We start from the raw sequence: 19550 nt of genomic DNA on the forward strand, positions 1-19550 counted from the left end.
ATGTTGTCTGAAGGAAATCGAAGTATCATACCCACTTTTATTCTTTTGGGTTTTTCGAAATACCCAGCCCTCCAGGTTCCACTCTTCCTGGCTTTCTTGTCTATCTATATGGTCACTGCCGTGGGCAACGTGGGCATGATTATAATCATCAAGATCAATCTGAAATTCCACACGATCATGCACTTTTTCTTTAGTCACTTGTCCTTTGTAGATTTCTGTTATTCCACCATAGTGACGCCTAAATTGTTGAAGAACTTGATTGTGCAAGACAGAACCGTATCTTTCTCCGGTTGCATTATGCAGTACTGCTTTGCTTGCATATTTGGAGTAACAGAAGCTTTTATGTTAGCAGCAATGGCCTATGACCGTTGTGTGGCGGTCTGTAACCCCTTGCTCTATCTTACTATTATGTCTCCAAAGCTCTGTGCTCCGCTGGTGGCTGGGTCATACTCATGTGGTATAGTGTGTTCCTTGACACATATTTTCTCCTTGCATTATCCTATTGTGAGTCTAACATCATAAATAATTTTATCTGTGACCACTCTGTAATTGTTTCTGTCTTCTGTTCGGACCCCTATATCAGCCAGATGTGCTGTTTTATTATTGCCATATTCGATGAGGTGAGCAGCTTGATGGTTATTCTGAAGTCCTATACCCTCATTTTTGTCACTGTTATGAGGATGTCTTCTGCAAGTGGGTGCTGGAAAACCCTCTCCACCTGTGCCTCCCACCTGACAGCCATTACCATCTTCCATGGGACCATCCTTCTCCTCTACTGTATCCCTAATCCTAAAACTTCTTGGCTCAGAGTTAAAGTGGCATCTGTGTTTTACACAGTAGTGATTCCCATGCGGAACCCCTTAATCTACAGCCTTAGAAACAAAGATGTGAAGGACACATTGAGATTAGTTGTTGCAAAATTGCTTTGTCCCTCAATATAATCTTGTTAGATTCATTATTTTATTCCTGAAAAAACAAACAAACTGATTTACTATGCTAGAGATTGTTCAACCCTTGTCATGCAGTTGATGATTCAAATCATTTTGCAATTAATATGTTTCAGTGAATATATTTATGGCAGGGCATTTTATGATAATTGATTTGTACACATTCATTTTTAGGGAAATATCTCCAGACATGTAAACCAAAACTTAAAAAAATAAATAAATAAAACTCTTGGATCGTAGTATTTTTGCAGTATTTGTAAGTTATTTTAAACTATTTTATCATGTAGTATGATTTCATATGTATCTTTCCAAAATAAAACTAATCACCAGTTCATCAAATATGTGCAGGTCGAGAATGTTTCCCTCGAATCACAATCAGGTGGCTCATATTCCAGGGACGGCTTTGGCGGGGTGTGTCAGCTTACTGTACCTTGTACAGAAGCCAACCTTTTGCTATTTGTTGTATTGAACGGCAGAAGTTGACCTTTACTCATGAAACTTTAAAGGGACACAAGCATATCTGGTCACTTAAAGATAAGACACAAAATAGGATGGATCCTCCAAAAACTGATGAAAAGAACTTCATCAGCATTAAAATCTGTTGCAAACGTTCTTTGGTGGTAAAAGACAGTGTTAAGAAGTAAGCCACAGGCTATGAATAAATATTTGCTATATATACATCTTTGCCACATATATGGACGTATACATGTTTGACAAAGGATTTGTTTGTAGAACATATGAAAGAAAGCTCTTTATACTCAAGACAAGACAAAGGATCTAGTCAAAGGTGAAATATGTAAGCAGACACTTGACAAAACGAGATAAATGAATAATCGTTACGCACATGAAAAGATACTAAGTATTATTAATCATCAGTGAAATTCTTATTAACACTGAGATACTGCTGCACATCGGAATGGCTAAAATAAATAAAATTGAAATATCATGTACTGGTGAAAATGTGGAGCAAGCAGATTGCTCACACATTTCGGATGGGGGTAAAACATAAAATGACTTTGGGAACAGTTTAGCTGTGTCTTCTGAAGTTATGTGAACACTTCCCATGGACCTCAACAATTCTCTTTTTCAGTATTCATCCATAAGATACGAAACCCAACTTATTTATTTTAACTGAAGAAAAAATTGTTCTCTCTGGTACATACAATAATATAGGAAATGGAAAAGAATAGGAAAAATAGTGTGTGAGGGATATTTTTGCCTTTTATAAACTTTTTTTGACTTTTTTCCTTTAAAAAGTGATTTTTCTAGAAAGAGTAGTTTGTCTTTCATGAAGGGCTCTTTCTATAAACCTATCAAGGGTAAACAAGAGATGGCAGGAAAGATATGACAAGTTTTTGTCAGTTTAACGTAGAGAAACTTAAATTTACGTAAATAAATAAAATATGCTACTATATAAACTTGTTAATATACATAAATCTTTTGCATTGTGCCTTTGGTAATCTTATAGCATCTATGTTACCAAGACTTTGAAAACTGTACCGATGAGGTATAATCGTCCTGTCATGTAATTGTCCTTTTGAGATTTGAGATAAGGGTGACGCTTGTTTATGGAAGAATGGTTTTCAAATTGTTATGAATTCTGAGAAAAGACAGATGCTGTATCCATGAGTAAATGTTTGGTGAGGACAAGAAATGAAGTACTCTTGGCTCTAAACAGAGGGAGATTAGAAGAATGATTTGTCATAAAAGTCATAGAAGTCATAGAAGTCTTGCTGATATAAGAGGGGGAAGAGAGGTTCTCCGAAAATAGGAAAGAAACCATTAAAATCATCCCATGATCCATCCCTGTTCCTTCAGCATAGCTGGCTTTTGAGAGAGACCTAGCTCCTATGTAGCTCCCTCATATCTTAAAATGTGTAGTGTTTGTGTTCTGTCCTCCTCGTGTTGGAGTTTAACTTTCTCTTCTGCAGCTTAATAGACAAATACTGTGAGAGGGGAGAGATGGTCAAGCCTTTGAGCAAGGTCTCAATTCTCTTGTGAGATATTCTTTTCTTAAACACCATGACATTTCTGTAGGACATTTCAATCTGTCTCTCTGGTTCACATACCCAGCCTCCCACAGAAACCTAGAACATAACAAAGGCTCTGTAGGGAAAAATTAATAATGAGTTTAGGATTTCTTTACTTTTCAATTTATCAGTAAATTCTTTTTTAAAAACATTTAAAAATGTTTATTTACTTTGAGTGAGAGATGGGGAGAAAGGCAGAGATGGAGAGAGACAGAGAATCCCAAGCAGGATCCATATTGTTCATGGCAGAGCCAGCCAGACATGGGGCTCCATCTAACGAACCATGATATCATGACTTGAGCCAATCAAGAGTTGGACGTGTAACCAACTGAGCCACCCAGGCACTCCCATCACTAAATTTTTAGACAACTTTATCAAATAAATTTCCTGTGTCTCCACAAAGCACTGCTAGATTATTTTCTCAGTATTGACCCTCTGCAAGGGCCAAATCTCCTCAGCTTGTTCCCCAAACCAGCAAAAAATGTGAATGTGAAGGAACGGCTGGTGACTGCCAGTAAAAGAAGTCATATGAAGAGTTCTTCAAGCAAGAGGGAACCAGATGGATCTTGGAGAATAACCATAGACCATGGAAAACTCAACCAAATAGTAGGCCTTGGGCAGATGAATATGGCTTAAGGCACATAACATGCAAACATTGATTTGGCAAATGTATTATTTACCTTTCTAATTGTGAAAGGAAATGAGAAAGAATTCACATTCCCAGTGTGCAGAGGTGTAGTGGTGGGGAGCAGAGGCAGGGCAGAACTGATGTCAATCCCAGTGTGAGAATGACAATGCAGATCTCTGGGATTCATGTCACTTACCACAAATGTTTCTATTCCTTGTGATAAATAGCCTCTCTTGTGTTAGGGTCCCTGCAAGAGTAGGGTAAGAGATAGGTTGTCAGGGGCCCAGGGAGAGTGTTGAATGGATCTAATTGGGTGGTATTCAGGTAAAGTAGACCCAATGGATTGGTTGGCACCCATTGTTTTTAGAGAGTTAAACATGCTTCCAAAATACATTTGTCAGGTGAGTAGGTGGCTCAGTCGGTTAAGCATCCAACTTGATTTTGGCTCAGGTCATGATCTCGCAGTGATGAGATCAAGCCCTGTCTCAGGCTCTGCACTGACTGTGTGCAGACTGCTTGGATTCCCTCTCTACCTCTCTCTCTGTGCCCCTCCCTGACTCCTGCTCCAGCTCTTTCTCTCTCTAAACAAACAAATAAATAAATAAATAAACTTAAAAAAATTTTAAAAAACCAAAATACTTAGTCATTTTTAAAAACGTATGGACACAAAAAGATTATAATATTCAACTGTATTAGTACAAACTTGGAAGAATAGATTGCCCATATTTGAAACACACACACACATACACACACACACACACACACATTTATTTCAATGAAGCAAGTCAATATTTCCAAGGACAAAAATGATTATTTTATGTTAAATGAAAAATCCAGAATCCAAGTTCTCTTGTTTATACATCTCACAACAAATATATTTTGCAGAGAAAAAGAGAAAAATCATACAGTGTTAATAGCATGTTAATAGCATGTTAATAGCAGTTATCTCTGAATGGTTGCATATTAGCTGATTTATCCGTATCTTTGTTTACTGTAGTTACCATATTTTCCAAGTCAGTTTGTATATTTTCTATAATTACATTTTTAAAAGAAATTCATGCTGTAGACTTGGTGACATTGTCTCCAGTGATGTAGAAGAAATTGCATTCTTGTAAAACGCCACACAAGCTAGCACTCAATCTCATTTCTGAGTTTGTGATGTAAAAATAAAAGTTGAGTACTAATTCTCCAGGGTCTAAATCTCTGAGGTCATGGAAGCATACATAAACCCTACATTTCGGTCCTAGAAGTCAGATTCTCTCTCTCTTTCTCTCTCCCCTTTCTCTGAGTTTCTCTGGATACTAAGAAATATAATCCTGTCACACTAATTAAAATTTATTCTCTACTCCTGCAATATTTACCAACTGCTTAATATGTTTAATAATGTTTGAATTCTGAGTTGGAACTTCCTTGGAGACTGTTAATAATAGCACAGGATCTTCAGGTGAGTTGGTATCAGCCTGGCTGATCTATTTTGTGTAATCTTTCATTTATATGGGGGACCTGCAGCCTTTGAGACAGGGAATACTCTTTGCTGGTCTAAATGACATAATGTCTCTGAAGTCGGTCTTTCTAACAGCTCCCGCTGATGAGCTGTGATTTCTTCCCCCTTTGCTAGGGTATCATCCCAATTTTTACTTCGAGAAGAGCTACCATGCTCCTAGCATAGTAGAATCACACTGAAAATTTCAAAAGAATATTGTAAAAACTGAGACTGTCCTCAACATCTCAAAGTCCTATATTGGTGATAAGAATAACATGTATAAAGTCGTAGTGAACGCAACAAATCATGACATTTTGATTTCCTGAGAATAATGCCCGTAAGTACAGCAAGAATGTAGAAAATACTGCTGGAGTGAAAAGGGAAGGTTTCTTTGTGATAGTAGTTTTCATGTAATGCAAGTGCTGCATCAACACATGGGAGAAAAAGGGAATATTTCAGGTCAAAGGAAAGAAAAATCACATAAACCATAGAACAAATGAGCACGTGTTGTTGATGATCAGCCATGGATATTGGCATTAAAGGAGGTTAGATGTTGGGAAATGGCTCCGGTCAGGCCTTAGGTGGAACTGAGCATAGAAATTTTGATTTGATAAATTAGTCGATAGGAAGAAATCCAAGTTGTCAGAGCTAAAGGCTGTCCTAATAGCCACAGTAATCAAGGGAAGAAGAATTTGATGTTCTTCCAGTGCAAGCTAGAAGCACTCCAGGGAAGCTAGCTGTGTTTAAGCTTTAATAATCCAGCTGGGTAATGATTGCAGTTTGCCAAGTCTCCATGGGTGCCAACCTGATATAACAAAGAGAGGACAAGAAAGAATCAGATAATAATGAGAAAGCAAAGGGGAAAACACAGGGAATTTATTGAAAGACAGTAACTGGAAAATTCAGATGATCAGGGTCAAGTGGAGATTCAGGAAAGAGACCTGGGCTTCCCTGTGGTATCCCAGATGTACCCACCTATCTGCAGCTGCCCACTTTGGCCCTTGACCTATTTCTTAGATTTAAAAAAAATAATACAAGGGCTTTAAAATAATATTAATTAGTGATAGCACTAAGAATTTTTTTTTAAACAGTGAGGGTGTGGAAGCCCATACCTACTGGATTCCACAATTTTCAGACTCAGTGCTAAGTACGTTAACATCATTTGCTAAAATAATCTTGATACACGCATGCAACATGTATCATCATGTCATTATTGCTGACAAAACTGAGGTTCAGAAAATTTAATTCATCAAAGATCACAGAGTAAGTGACAAAGCCTGAAACTGAATTTAAATCTAGGTTCCCAAGCATGGGCTTCTTTCATTATGCTGGACTGTCATTAGCTCTTTGTCCCTTTCCCACCCATTCCTTCTCTGCACATAGAAAGTACATGTTGTTGAATATCAAAAACCAGCATTTAGCTATGAGGGAAATAATAGTTTCTTTCTACCTTGACCTGGTCAGACAAAACTAAAATGATATCTTCGTTTATGAGATTCATGCTAATAGATTTTAATTAACCTGAATATTTTAGACATGTGCCTGTTACTGGCTAACTTATTGTTTTAAAAATTATTGTTAAATGGTTAAAGATACCTCTGTGGCTAAGGACTGCTTGTGAATACAAGATGCTTCTGCTTTCTCAAAATAACAGGTACAAGTAAACAAAGATGGCATGACTCAAAACAAGATAATCACATATATAACGTTAATCAAAACCAATGGCCCCACCAGAAATTTTCTGGGTCATAATGTAACCATTGCTGCTTATTGCTGTAACGTCTAGCTTGAGAAGCTTGAGCAAAACACGTCATAAGTTACTCTCTAATTTAGATATTGTATGAGTATTTAATAATATACATGCCTAGTAAAGTTATCAGATTAAAAATAATAGAAAGTTAAAAAGATAATAATTAAGGAATCTAGATGAGTATGTTGAAAGCAGCAAGGGGCACCTGGGTGGCTCAGTCAGTTAAGCGTCCAGCTCTTGACTTCAGCTCAGGTCATGATCTCACTACTGGTGAGACCTAGTCCCATGTTGGGCTCTACACTGATGGTGCAACACCTGCTTGGGATTCTCTCTCTCCCTTTTCCTCTGCCCCTCCCCTCATGCTTTCTCTCAAAATAAAAAAATAAATAATAATTAACTTAAAAAAAAAGAAAGCATTAGTGACACTAAGTGAGAAAATAGTTAAGTAGGAAAGAAAACACAGAAGTCGGGGGAAAACATGTCACAAGTGCGACTTTATTATTTTACCAGGTTCCTACATTGTTTTTGGAACACTGAAGTAATTATTGTAGCATTTGGATAGAATCAGCGGAAAGCTTGAAGATATGCGGGGCTATGTTCTGTCCACATCCACATATTTTTTTTCAAAACACGTTAATTCTTGCAGTGCCTTATAAATGCTGCCTTCCCTGAGCCTGGGGTTGAACATCATAACTATCGAAGTGTTATCACCTCTAATGTTTTACATCTGATCCTCGCTTTATAAAATTGAGTGCTACATTTAGGTGCATTGTTATATTAACCCCCTGAAAAAGGGCAGATCTTCAGAATGATGGAACTGTGAAAAATACATGTGGTCTACAACAATGTGGTGTAGTTTTCTGTCTGTTCCCTAAATTTAATTTGAGTTCTGGCATTCAGGATCAATTTCAAAACCGAGCTCATCACTAGTAAGCTGTGTGACCTCAAACGAGTTCCTTAACTTATAGATGCCTCCCCATCCTTAAGTAAAATATGAAGCTCCTTGTTTTACGATTCACAGTGCTATTTGAAGATTTCAATCAATGCATTTTAAGGTTTTAACACAATGCCTGCCACGTGGTAAGTGCAATAGAAATGCGTGATCACGATGATCATTGCTACTGTTTTTAGTATTATTTCAGATTCTTCTCCAACCACAAGCATGTTGCTCCTGGAAGGAAACCACAGTACTGGAGCCACATTCACCCTCTTGGGCTTCTCAGAATATCCGGATCTGCAGATTCCCTTGTTCCTGCTATTCCTGACCGTCTACACCATCACTGTGGTGGGGAACCTGGGCATGATCATGATCATCAGGGTCAGTCCCCAACTCCACACCCCCATGTACTTTTTCCTGAGCCACTTGTCCTTTGTCGACTTCTGTTACTCCACTACAGTTACCCCCAAACTGTTGGAGAACTTGGTTGTGGAAGACAGAACCATCTCTTTCATAGGCTGCATAGTGCAATTCCTGTTGGCTTGTATATTTGCAGTGTCAGAAACATTCATGTTGGCAGTGATGGCCTATGACCGCTTTGTGGCAGTTTGTAACCCTCTACTCTACAAAGCTGTCATGTCCCAAAAGCTGTGTGCATCGTTAGTGGCGGGGCCCTACACATGGGGTGTAGTCTCTTCCTTGACACTCACCTATTTTCTCCTGACATTGTCCTTCTGTGGCTCTAACATCATAAATAATTTTGTCTGCGAGCACTCTGTCATTGTCTCTGTGTCCTGCTCTGACACCTACATCAGCCAAGTGCTTTGTTTTGCCATCGCCATGTTCAATGAGGTGAGCAGCCTGGTAATCATCCTCACTACTTATATTTTTATTTTTGTCACTGTCATAAAAATGCCTTCTGCTGGTGGGCGCCAAAAAGCCTTCTCCACTTGTGCATCCCACCTGACTGCCATCACCATCTTCCATGGGACCGTCTTGTTCCTTTACTGTGTACCCAACTCCAAAAACTCATGGCTCATAATCAAAGTAGGTTCTTTATTTTATACCGTGGTGATCCCCATGCTGAACCCTCTAATCTATAGCCTCAGAAACAAAGATGTGAAAGAGAGTGTCAGGAAATTAATTAATCACTCAATGCAATTTTGTCAAAGGTGTGGATTTTCAAAAGAGATTTGATTTATTATATGGAGAATTACTCAATGCTTCTAGTAGAGGTGACAGTTCAAAGTATTTAGTCAATTCACCACATTTTGAAATCTACTGTTGTAATAAACCAGTTATTTGATCACTGATTTCTGGTCACTTCAATGTGTTATAAAAGAACTATGAGCAACAGGTGAAGAAACATAGTGTTGTGGGTTGAATAGTGCCCCCCAAATATCCAAGTCCATCCAGAAGCTCAGAATATGACCTTATTTGAAAACAGGATCTTTACAGATGTAATAAAGGTGAAGATTGAGATGAGATCGCCCTGGATGAGGGTGGGCCCTAAATCCAATGAGTGTGTCCTTATAAGAGACAGAAAAAGAACACATGGAGAGGTCTTTGTGAAGATTAGTGCTCTGCTGATACTGAGTAGGGGGCTCTAGGAGGATGCAAGGAAGACTTCTCCCCTAGCATCTTCAGAGGGAGCAGGACCCTGCCAGCACCTTGATTTCAGGCTACTGGTCTTGAGAACTGTGAGGAAATGCATTGCCCTGGTTTAAGCCACCACGTTTGTGATAACTTACTGCAGCAACTCTAAGAAACTTATCTAACAGTAAACAGCAGACCATAAAATCCAAAATCCATAAATCCATTGGATTACCATGCTGGCATGATAAATCATTTCTCAATTCCATTTAAACATTGAGAATGTTAGGTGATGAGATGTTTGTTTGTTTGTTGCTTGGTTGGTTGGTGGTTGGTTTTTTTGGTGGTGATGGGGGCGGGGTTTCCCAGGATCCTGAGCTGATGGCCAATTCTTGAAGACGTCTTTGGTGCAAAAAGGTGATTTTATTAAAGCACAGGGACAGAACCCGTGGGCAGGAAGAGCTGCCCCAGGACCACAAGGAGAGACTAGTTATATACTATGGAGTTGGAAAGAGGTGAAGTCCAAGGGAAGTTTCCAGTGAGATTTTCAGATGCCAAAGAAGATTCCCAAGATAGCGGAGGCCTAGCTATTGTCAGGCTAAGGTTGTTTTTCCCTCTAGCAAATCATTAGCATTAAGACAGAAGGCAGTTCCCTGAGGAACATTTTGCTCTGGCTGCCTCAAGTATTTGTCAATGGGCTGCAGGTTATAAAGAAATTTAATTCCTTTGCCAGTTCCTTCTGCCTTTGTTTCATGCATCATTAGGGTCATGGAGGAATTCTACAAAGTGGTGGCTAATTAGGAATGTAAATATGGAAGAATTAGTAATAAGCGGAGAGGCACTGTTTCTAAGACCTGGCCAAGTTCTTTGTTCCTTCTTCCAAGGGCTTTTTGTACTGTATTATAGTATTGGAAGTGATGTGAAACATGATGACGGAGTATCAAGTTAAAAGTATTTTATATGAGGGGCACCTGGGTGGCTCAGTCGGTTAAGCGTCTGACTTCAGCTTAGGTCACGATCTCGCGGTCCGTGAGTTCAAGCCCCGCGTCGGGCTCTGGGCTGGCGGCTCAGAGCCTGGAGCCTGCTTCGGATTCTGTGTCTTTCTCTCTCCCTGCCCCTCCCCCCACTCTTGCGCTCTCTCTCTCGCTCTCTCTCTCTCTCTGTCTTTTTCTGTCTCTCTTGCTCAAAAATAAACACTAAAAAAGATTTTTTTTTCAAAAAGACATCAGATATGTTTAAGTTTAAAAATTTTAATTTAGATACTAAAAAAGAAAAAAAGATAATAAATCATTGCCTACTATTGAAGGTTGCTGGGGTGTCAAGGCATTGCTCTGAAAACTGATAAATAAGGGAAATAAATATTTATTTTGTCTTTCTATTATGAGTTGCATTTCAGGGTTACCTAACAGTTTGTGAGGGGAAATTCAGGGAGAGTAAAAGCAGAAAAGAGGATGGAATTAGAAAATCGCGATTTCAGAACTCCTAATGTTAAAACATGCACCAAGGCAATGGTTTCAAGAAATACTAAAATCATTACGCAAAATGTTGGTGGGGAATGCTAAAATGAGGTGATCTAGCTGACAGGACCTGCATCCACAGATGGGACCGAGGATCCCTAGAAGACGATCAGTTAACAGGTGCTTTTGTGATCCAATGCCATGGGAGGAATCAGAACCACGTCTGAACAATGCTTGCCGAAGAGAAGTTACAAGACTGAATCGGAACTAATAAAGCTTCTTGAGGTGTCAGTTTATAAAACCCAGGGCAGGAACAAGTCAAATGACACCAATTAAAGCAGTAAGCCCAATGCAGAGAATGCAGCCTTCTGCAAAGGGTCCAAGTCTTCCGCAAAATTACCTGAACGCACATACCGGTCCACATGTGTGTGCATGCCCGAGCGCCCCGCCCCCAGGGAACTGTTACATGATACATTGAGCATTTACATAATAAAGGAAACTGAGTTATAACAACAGAATACGTGTAGAATTTTGTAAGGATATATTTTTTGTTAGGTGAAATTTTGACGAGGGTATTTACTCAAATGTTCATTGTACCAACTGTCACACTTTTCATAAGTTCCTATTAATGACTCAGTTGTCTTAGCAAGTGGATTGATAGAGAAATATAATATTCCGTAAATATTATTATATTGTAGAGGACTCAAATTAATAAGACTGGAAGTCAGGGACTCACTGTCCATTAAATGCTCTGGCCCTCAGGACAAAGAGCAAGCCACATTAGTCTTGTTTTCCAGGCTGCACACGGGACTCTTGGCCAAGAAATACATTTAGGATGGAAAAAAACAATCAGCACGGCCAGCAGTTCTTGTGGATCTTGTTTTGAGGCTTCTAACATTGGCTCAAGGGCTTTTTGTTTCCTTGAATATTTTCAAAAGAAAAAAAACATTAACTTTTAAAATAAGTTTTTATAATTTTATTTTGAGAGAGACAGAAACAGGGCAAGCGGTCAAGGGCAGAGAGAGGGGAGAGAGAGAAAATCCCAGGCAGGCTCTGTGCTGCCAGCATGGAGCCTTATGTGGGGCTCGAAGCCATGAGATCATTATCTGAGCAGAAACCAAAGTCGGACGCTTAACTGACTGAGCCACCCAGGCGCCCCGCCGTTAAACTTTTAAAAATTACATCGATAAACCTTTTTTATTCTTAAGCTATATCATCTCAGATTATTTCTGCAGAGCGGAAATTATTCAATGATAATTTCTTAATGAAAATGTACTATAAAAGTATTCCACTAATGGCATCCCATATTTTGTTATTGTTCCAATACGCACTTAGTAGCATAAACAGAGCTTTAAAGAACACCCATTGATATACCCAAGTAGGCTTCCTTCTTTTCCTTTCTGCCATGAATAATGTCACTTGGAAATATCCAAGTTATAATTTTGCAAGCAGATTTAGAAAGCACAAAACATCACGACGAACTGATTAATTATTGGGATGCGTAAAAACACGGTGTGTATTTTTTTTTTAAGTTTTTACTTAAATTCCAATTAGTTAACATACGATGTAATATTAGTTTCAGGTATAGAATTCAGTGATTCATCACTTACATACAACACCTAGTGCTCATCACAAGTGCCCTCCTTAGTACCCATCACCCATTTCACTCATCCCCCCACCCACCCCCGCTCCAGCAGCCCTCAGTTCCTTTCTATAGTTAAGAGTTTGTTTTCCTGGTTTGCCTCTCTTTTTCCCCCCACATTCATCTGTTTTGTTTCTGACAGAAACAAAATAAATAAAATAAATGAAATCATATAGTATTTGTCTTTCTCTGACTGACTTATTTTGGTTAGCATAATACTCTCTATCTCCATCAACTGCAGGTGTTGCTGAGGATGTAGAAAAAGGGGAACCCTCTTACACTGTTGGTGGGAATGCAAACTGGTGCAGTCACTCTGGAAACAGTATGGACATTCCTCAATAAGTTAAAACCAGAACTACCCAACGACCCAGCAATTGCGCTATTAAATATCTATCCAAAGGACACAAAAATACTGATTTGAAGGAATACACATACTCTGATGTTTATAATGGCATTATCTAAAAGAGCCAAACTATGGAAATCACCCAAATGTCCACGGATTGATGACTGGATAAAGAGGAGTATATATGTCTAGACATATATCATAGACATAGACACTCACACAATGGAATCTTGCTCTGCCATAAAAAAAGAACAAAATCTTGCCATTTGCTGAGTATGCATTTGAAAATAAGTAGTATTTGCTGTTTCCTTTGCCCCAAACTCCACACTCTTTCCCCCAATGTTTGTACGTCTTCCTCTCTCACTTCATCATGGTACAGGCTCAAATAGTACCTCACTGTGGTCTTGTCTGGCCTCCTTATTTAAAATGGGGCACCTGGGTGGCTCAGTTAAGCTTCTGACTTTGGCTCAAGTCATAATCTCATGGTTCATGAGTTTGAGCCCCGCATCGGGCCGGCTCTGTGCTGACAGCTCAGAACCTGGAGCCTGCTTCAGATTCTGTGTCTCCTTCTCTTTCTGCCCCTCCCTTCCTCACACCATGTGTCTCACTCTCTCAAAAATAAGTAAACATTAAATAATTTTTAAAAAAATGATATCTTCAGTTATATACTTATAGCATTTATAATTACTAAAAAATGATCACATATTTATTTGTACTCCCCATTAAATAGAAATTTGTTGACAAAGGGACATTCTTTCTCTTCTTCCCCAATATCTAAGATAGTACCTAGCTCATTATAAACTTATAATACATAATTACTTACCCTCATCAGGTACCCAACCACTTTTCCCTGGTTCCTGTAGCAAAACACAAAATTCAGAGAACAGTCCTTGCTTTAATTCTGAGCATGTACAACCTTCAGTCTTTATTCAATTGTATTGCTTGTTACTACAGAGAAATTATACATCTTTTGAAAGAAAAGTTTTAATGTGATCCACTTCCTTATTATTCTTATATCAACAGTGTAGCCTTGTATTTAATGGATATGTAAAAAACGTTTGCCAAATGCATCAATGCGATAAAACTTTAACAAAACTACCTGTAAATTTTTCTAAAGGAGAATACTTGAGATATTTTCCATTTGCCGTTAATTTCACCATGCTGCTCCTGATGTTGAAAATGTCAAGATTTCTGATATAATAAACCTGATAAAGACAGGAAGTTGAGAGGAGTGTAAATTTCTTTTGGTTTGTTTGTATTCTGTTTTGTTGTGATTGAAGTTTCAAGAATCACTTCTAAAACATCCTTATCATTCTTTGTGAACTATCTCCTCTCTGCACTGAAATTCCTCATAGTTCTGGTAGTTTGGCTCTATTCCCAGTTCCTTTGGAAGGCCATATTTATTGTTCAATGAAGAATCATGGTGCACTGACTTTATGCTACTCATTCATCTAAGAGCTTGGGATATATTAGTGAACAAAGCAATGAATGATCTCTGCTTTCCTGGAACTTTTATCTTAGCAGAAGAAAACAAGCAATGTACAAATAAAGAAATAAGTAAGGATTAAAATATATATTTGAGGGGCTCCTGGAGGCTCAGTTGGTAAGCATCCAACTCTTGACTTTGGCTCAGCTCATGATCTCAAGATTCGTGAGCTCAAGCCCTGCCTGGGACTCTGGGCTGATGGTGTAGAGCCTGCTTGGGTTTCTCCCTCTCTCTCTCTCTCTCTCTCTCTGCCCCTCCCCCCACTCACACACACACACTCTTGCTCTCAAAATAAATAAATAAAGTAAATATATTTGAAACATGTGAAGTACTTTAAACACTATATTGGGTAGTAGAGTAGCCCCAGTGGTAAAACAGTATGTTTTGGAGGGTATCACTGAAAAGCTGCGTTTGAACAAAAACTTAAGGGAAAGCATTTCAGTGTGCAGGAAACAGGAGAAAAGACCATAAAGAAAGAGTCGGTAATATTTTTTGGAAAACATAAAGCAAAACACAAAAACAAAGAGGTCAGACTAGATTGAAGAAGCAGAGGTGGTTAGGAGTAATAGAATAGGACAAGGTTTCAAAGGGACTATTTTCCCAACTCGATATTTAACTTTTTAAATATTTCTGCTTTAACTCTCAGTGAATCATGATGACCTAAAGGAAGGATATTCACCCTTCTCCAACAGGGTCAGAGTGGATGGCAGGGAGGAAGACACTTATGCCTGCTATATGGTAGCCACTCAATATTTGATAAGGATGGTTTTTATAATTCCATAACTTTTATAATGGTTGTAGGTATATATGGGACTAATCAGGGGTTGGAGAAGTGATTTTAAAATATAACATTTTGGGGGCACCTGGATGGCTCAGTTGGCTAAGTGTCTGACTCTTGGTTTTGGCTCAGGTCATGATCTCATGGTTCATGAGTTCAAGCCCCACACTGGGCTCTGTGCTGACAGTGTGGAGCCTGCTTGGTATTCTCTCTCTCTCCCTGTCTCTCTGCCCCTCCCACACACTCTCTCTCTCCTTTTCTTCCAGACTAAATTAATAAAATCTAAAATACATTTATATAATTTTTTGTATAAAATTTTCCTAATGCTGCTCCAGGGTTTCAAGCATTACGTCAGAGAAAAATGATTAATTTTAATTGTTTATTTCATGACCTCAAGAGAATGGGGCAAGACATAATCTCTAGGGCTCATGTCCCAAAGGTTGTACTATAGATATAAGAATATATCCATCAGTCCCAACCAAGAGTGGCCTTACCTTTGCCATTAGCAGGTTTGTTTTCAGATTCTAGAGACCGATTGATATTAATTTCAATGTAGGGATCTGGGAAGCAGCACGGTGGGGGAAACTTACCCTTAGATCTGGACAGTTCTTGAGAATTATTTAGTCACTGCAGAAGTAACATATCTGGAACATGCAAGGAAAAGAAAGTGCATTTATGCTACACGGTTTTGTCTTAGAAGGCCTGGCTCAGATAAACAAGGGCTACCCTGGGTGGGAGGATAGAAGAGGTTCGAGAACTTCAGGAATGTGCATTGTTCTGTTTCTGTAAGTTATGGAAGAAATAGTCAAGGTAAGATAGAGAAGATTTAAGTAAAATGAAACTAGCAGATATTGAATACACTCTCTAGTGAAAAAAATTAAAAGGGACCAGCTTTAATTAAGACGATAAAGCAGAAAAAAATAGAGAAAAATTAGAACAAAATAGGGAAAACAAAGGTAAGAAAATTTCAGCTGTTATATTTCTTGGACTCAATGGTAGAGAAAGATTTTACCAACAATTTAATAATAGTATTTGGGATGCAAGAATCATCATGTTGAATATCACATTCATTTAAAATAAAACCTGAAAAGCCTTAGTAAGTTAAATATTATATTAAGCAAGAAGTGTGATAATGAGAACATCTAGCTTCATGATGGATGTCTTTTGAGGTTGTCTTTAATACTCAGATGTATGACTATAGGGACAGAGAGGTCCTTTAAGCTCTCAGTCTTGAATATGATCTGATATCTTTATTGATGGGCCATCTGAAACTATTTCTTGGGTTGTGGGACCAAAGATAACCTTACCATTGAGAGGATTAAGAGTTTTCTGCTGTGGTAAGATCTTAGAGGTGTTGGGCACCAACTGGAGAAGTACAATGATACTTTTGTATTACTATTTTCTTCTAAAATGCCTTCATAGTGTATTACTACCTCGAGTGTTTAAAAAATCCTTCTCCTTCACAGATACTATATGGACAGAATGAATATCCTGCATGTCTTGAAGGGAAAGGAGAGGTGAGAAAAGAGAGAGAAAGAGAGAGATTCCTAGGCAAGGAAAGTTTCTAAGTCACTTATTACTACTTTAGTTATTTCTGAGAGAGGAAATTTCCCTAATTCTTGTTCTTATTTCATCATGATGCTGATTTCTAGTGCAGCTCTTTGGTCTGTACATTGTCAGTAGACTATTTCCCATAGGCCCAGAGACTCTGGCTTGTCACAAATTACAAGTATGATCATCAATAAAAGAAATATCTTGGTATCTAGACCTGGAACAGGGGTCAGAGTCTGGTGTGGAGGAATGGACATATGGTTGGGATTCTTATCAAGGCTCTAGTGGCAGGTATGTAGATTGGTCATTATTGGCATGTCATTGGGAAAGTCAAGGTGTCTCCAGAAGTTTTGTCACCTCTAGAACAAGGAAGTAGACATGATTATCTTTAGCATCTAATCTAATTATTTATCAAGTAATGAGGTCACATTGACAATTTGGAGCCCATTAGTTGAGGAGAATACTCTGAAAAAATGAATTAAGGTTTATTTTGATATCAGATTCACTGAGTCAGAAAGAAAAAGATTAATGTGTTGTATGAAATGAATAATAAAGGCAAAAATATAAAATGTTAAAGGTGTTTATGCTTAATGTCACAGTGTAAACCTCTGATGTAAAAATTAATTTGGAAATTTCTCATGTTTGTACTGCTTATAGGGCTGACATAATCAGTCATTATATTATATTAGGTGTGTCTTTTATGCACTTATAATGTGCAAGGAAGGCTGAAAGGGTTATGCTAATATTTGATTTAAAATAACCATAAATCCCTTTATCTCATACTTTTATATGTAAATATTAAAAATTACAGTTAAGAATTTATTTTTTTTTTCAAGGTTTGTTTATTTATTTTTTTGGGACAGAGAGAGACAGAGCATGAACGGGGGAGGGGCAGAGAGAGAGGGAGACACAGAATCAGAAGTAGGCTCCAGGCTCCGAGCCATCAGCCCAGAGCCTGACGCGGGGCTTGAACTCACGGACCGCGAGATCGTGACCTGGCTGAAGTCGGACGCTTAACCGACTGCGCCACCCAGGCGCCCCTACAGTTAAGAATTTAAACAACTTTTAAAGATTTTATTTTTATGTAATCTCTACACCCAACATGGGGTTCGAACTTACAATGCCAAGACCAAGAGTCACATGCTCTACTGGTTGAGTCAGTCAGGCATCCCGAGAACTTAAAAAATTTTAATTCAGTAATTGTATTACTTTTAAACTTAATGAACATTTCAAAAATGATTTTGTGTTTTCAAATATTAGACATTTAGCATATCTTACATGAAAATACATAGAGAAATTATGAAAAGATATTTTGCTTCATCTTCCAGTCTTGGTAAGGGGTAGTTAGGAAGCTTTTTAGATGTTCACTCCCTTACTATTTTTATTTTCAGGACCGATTCAGACTCTGGCAAACAGAAACCATCATGTTACTGTCAGAGAGAAATAAAACTGGGGCTGTGTTCACTCTCTTGGGCTTCTCAGATTACCCAGAACTGCAAGTCCCTCTCTTCTTGATTTTTTTGGCCATCTACAGTGTCACTGTTGTAGGAAATATTGGGATGATAGTTATAATCAAGATTAACTCCAAACTGCACACCCCCATGTACTTTTTCCTCAGCCACCTCTCATTTGTGGATTTCTGCTATTCCTCCATCATTGTTCCCAAGACCCTGGCAAACCTAGTTGTAGAAGACAGGACCATTTCATTTCCAGGATGTATAGTACAATATTTTTTCTTTTGTACCTTTGTGGTAGCTGAATCCTTTTTATTGGCTGTGATGGCCTATGACCGCTTTGTGGCCATCTGCAAACCTCTGCTCTACACAGTGGCCATGTCCCAGAAATTCTGTGCCATGCTGGTGGTTGGATCATACGCATGGGGAGTAGCATGTTCCCTGATACTCATATGTTCTGCTATCAGGTTATCTTTCCAGGGTTTCAACACAATCAATCACTTCTTCTGTGAGTTCTCTGCATTGCTGTCCCTGTCTTGCTCTGATATTTACATCAATCAGTTGCTGCTTTTCATTTTTGCCACCTTCAACGTGGTCAGCACACTGCTTATCATTCTCATGTCTTATGTATTTATCATTGTCACCATCCTCAAGATGCGTTCAGCCAGTGGTCGTCGCAAAGCCTTCTCCACCTGTGCCTCCCACCTGACAGCCATCACCATCTTCTATGGGACCATTGTCTTCCTCTACTGTGTTCCTAACTCCAAAAACTCGAGGAACACAGTGAAAGTGGCGTCTGTGTTTTACACAGTGGTGATCCCTATGCTGAATCCCTTGATCTACAGTCTGAGAAATAAAGACATCAAGGATACAGTCAGCAAGATAACTGAAGCCTTTTCTTTTTGAGCATATTATTGCAGTACATTGTCCTTGAAATGTAAATCAAGTGGGCCCATAATTGTTGATTGTAAGATAAGTTTAAATATAATGAAGAGTTGATGTACAATGGATTGGATGTGGATTTTGATCCAAGAGACTTACCTTGATGTTATCTTTTGCTCACTGGAAAAAAAAAATCAGAAGCCTCTCTGACCTTTGGTTTTTAATCCAAAAAATTGAGATAATATAAACTAGCCTCTATTCTGATTCTGAAGACTAAAACTTAATTTAGATATCATGTGAAATACCTTGTATAATCTCAGTAATCATTAATTTTATTCCCCTTTCTTATAACATACCTCAAGTAGATTAGGTCTCAGTAAACTCATAAATATATCTCCAAAAGTGCAACTAGCAGTTAAAATAAAACATAGTCTTCATCTCCAAGGAATGCACAGTCCAGTGTCGACAGTAGGACAGTGAAGAAAGTGGCCATTGTATAAGGTGGGAAATAAAAAGTATCATAGAGTTTTTGAAAGAAAGAAAAGTTCAAGTCCATTTAGGGACTTTAGAGTAATGACTGCAAAAAATA

At 38.4% G+C, this 19550-nt stretch overlaps 2 protein-coding genes and 1 pseudogene across 2 annotated transcripts; all 3 read left to right on the forward strand.

The window, feature by feature from the left end:
- Positions 1-941, forward strand: LOC101096351 (annotated as a pseudogene).
- A 7059-nt stretch (positions 942-8000) lies between these two features.
- Positions 8001-8972, forward strand: LOC101096601 (olfactory receptor 5D13-like). The gene has a single exon (XM_003993319.2). It carries the CDS (start codon positions 8001-8003, stop codon positions 8970-8972), a length of 972 nt encoding a protein of 323 aa, XP_003993368.2.
- Positions 8973-18049: 9077 nt separating this feature from the next.
- LOC101080481 (olfactory receptor 5D18-like) lies at positions 18050-18985 on the forward strand. The gene has a single exon (XM_003993269.2). The coding sequence runs from the start codon at positions 18050-18052 to the stop codon at positions 18983-18985; it is 936 nt and encodes a 311-aa protein (XP_003993318.2).
- Positions 18986-19550: the final 565 nt, after the last annotated feature.

This window comes from Felis catus, chromosome D1 (genome assembly GCF_018350175.1).
Source record: "Felis catus isolate Fca126 chromosome D1, F.catus_Fca126_mat1.0, whole genome shotgun sequence".
NCBI classification, from domain to species: domain Eukaryota; kingdom Metazoa; phylum Chordata; class Mammalia; order Carnivora; family Felidae; genus Felis; species Felis catus.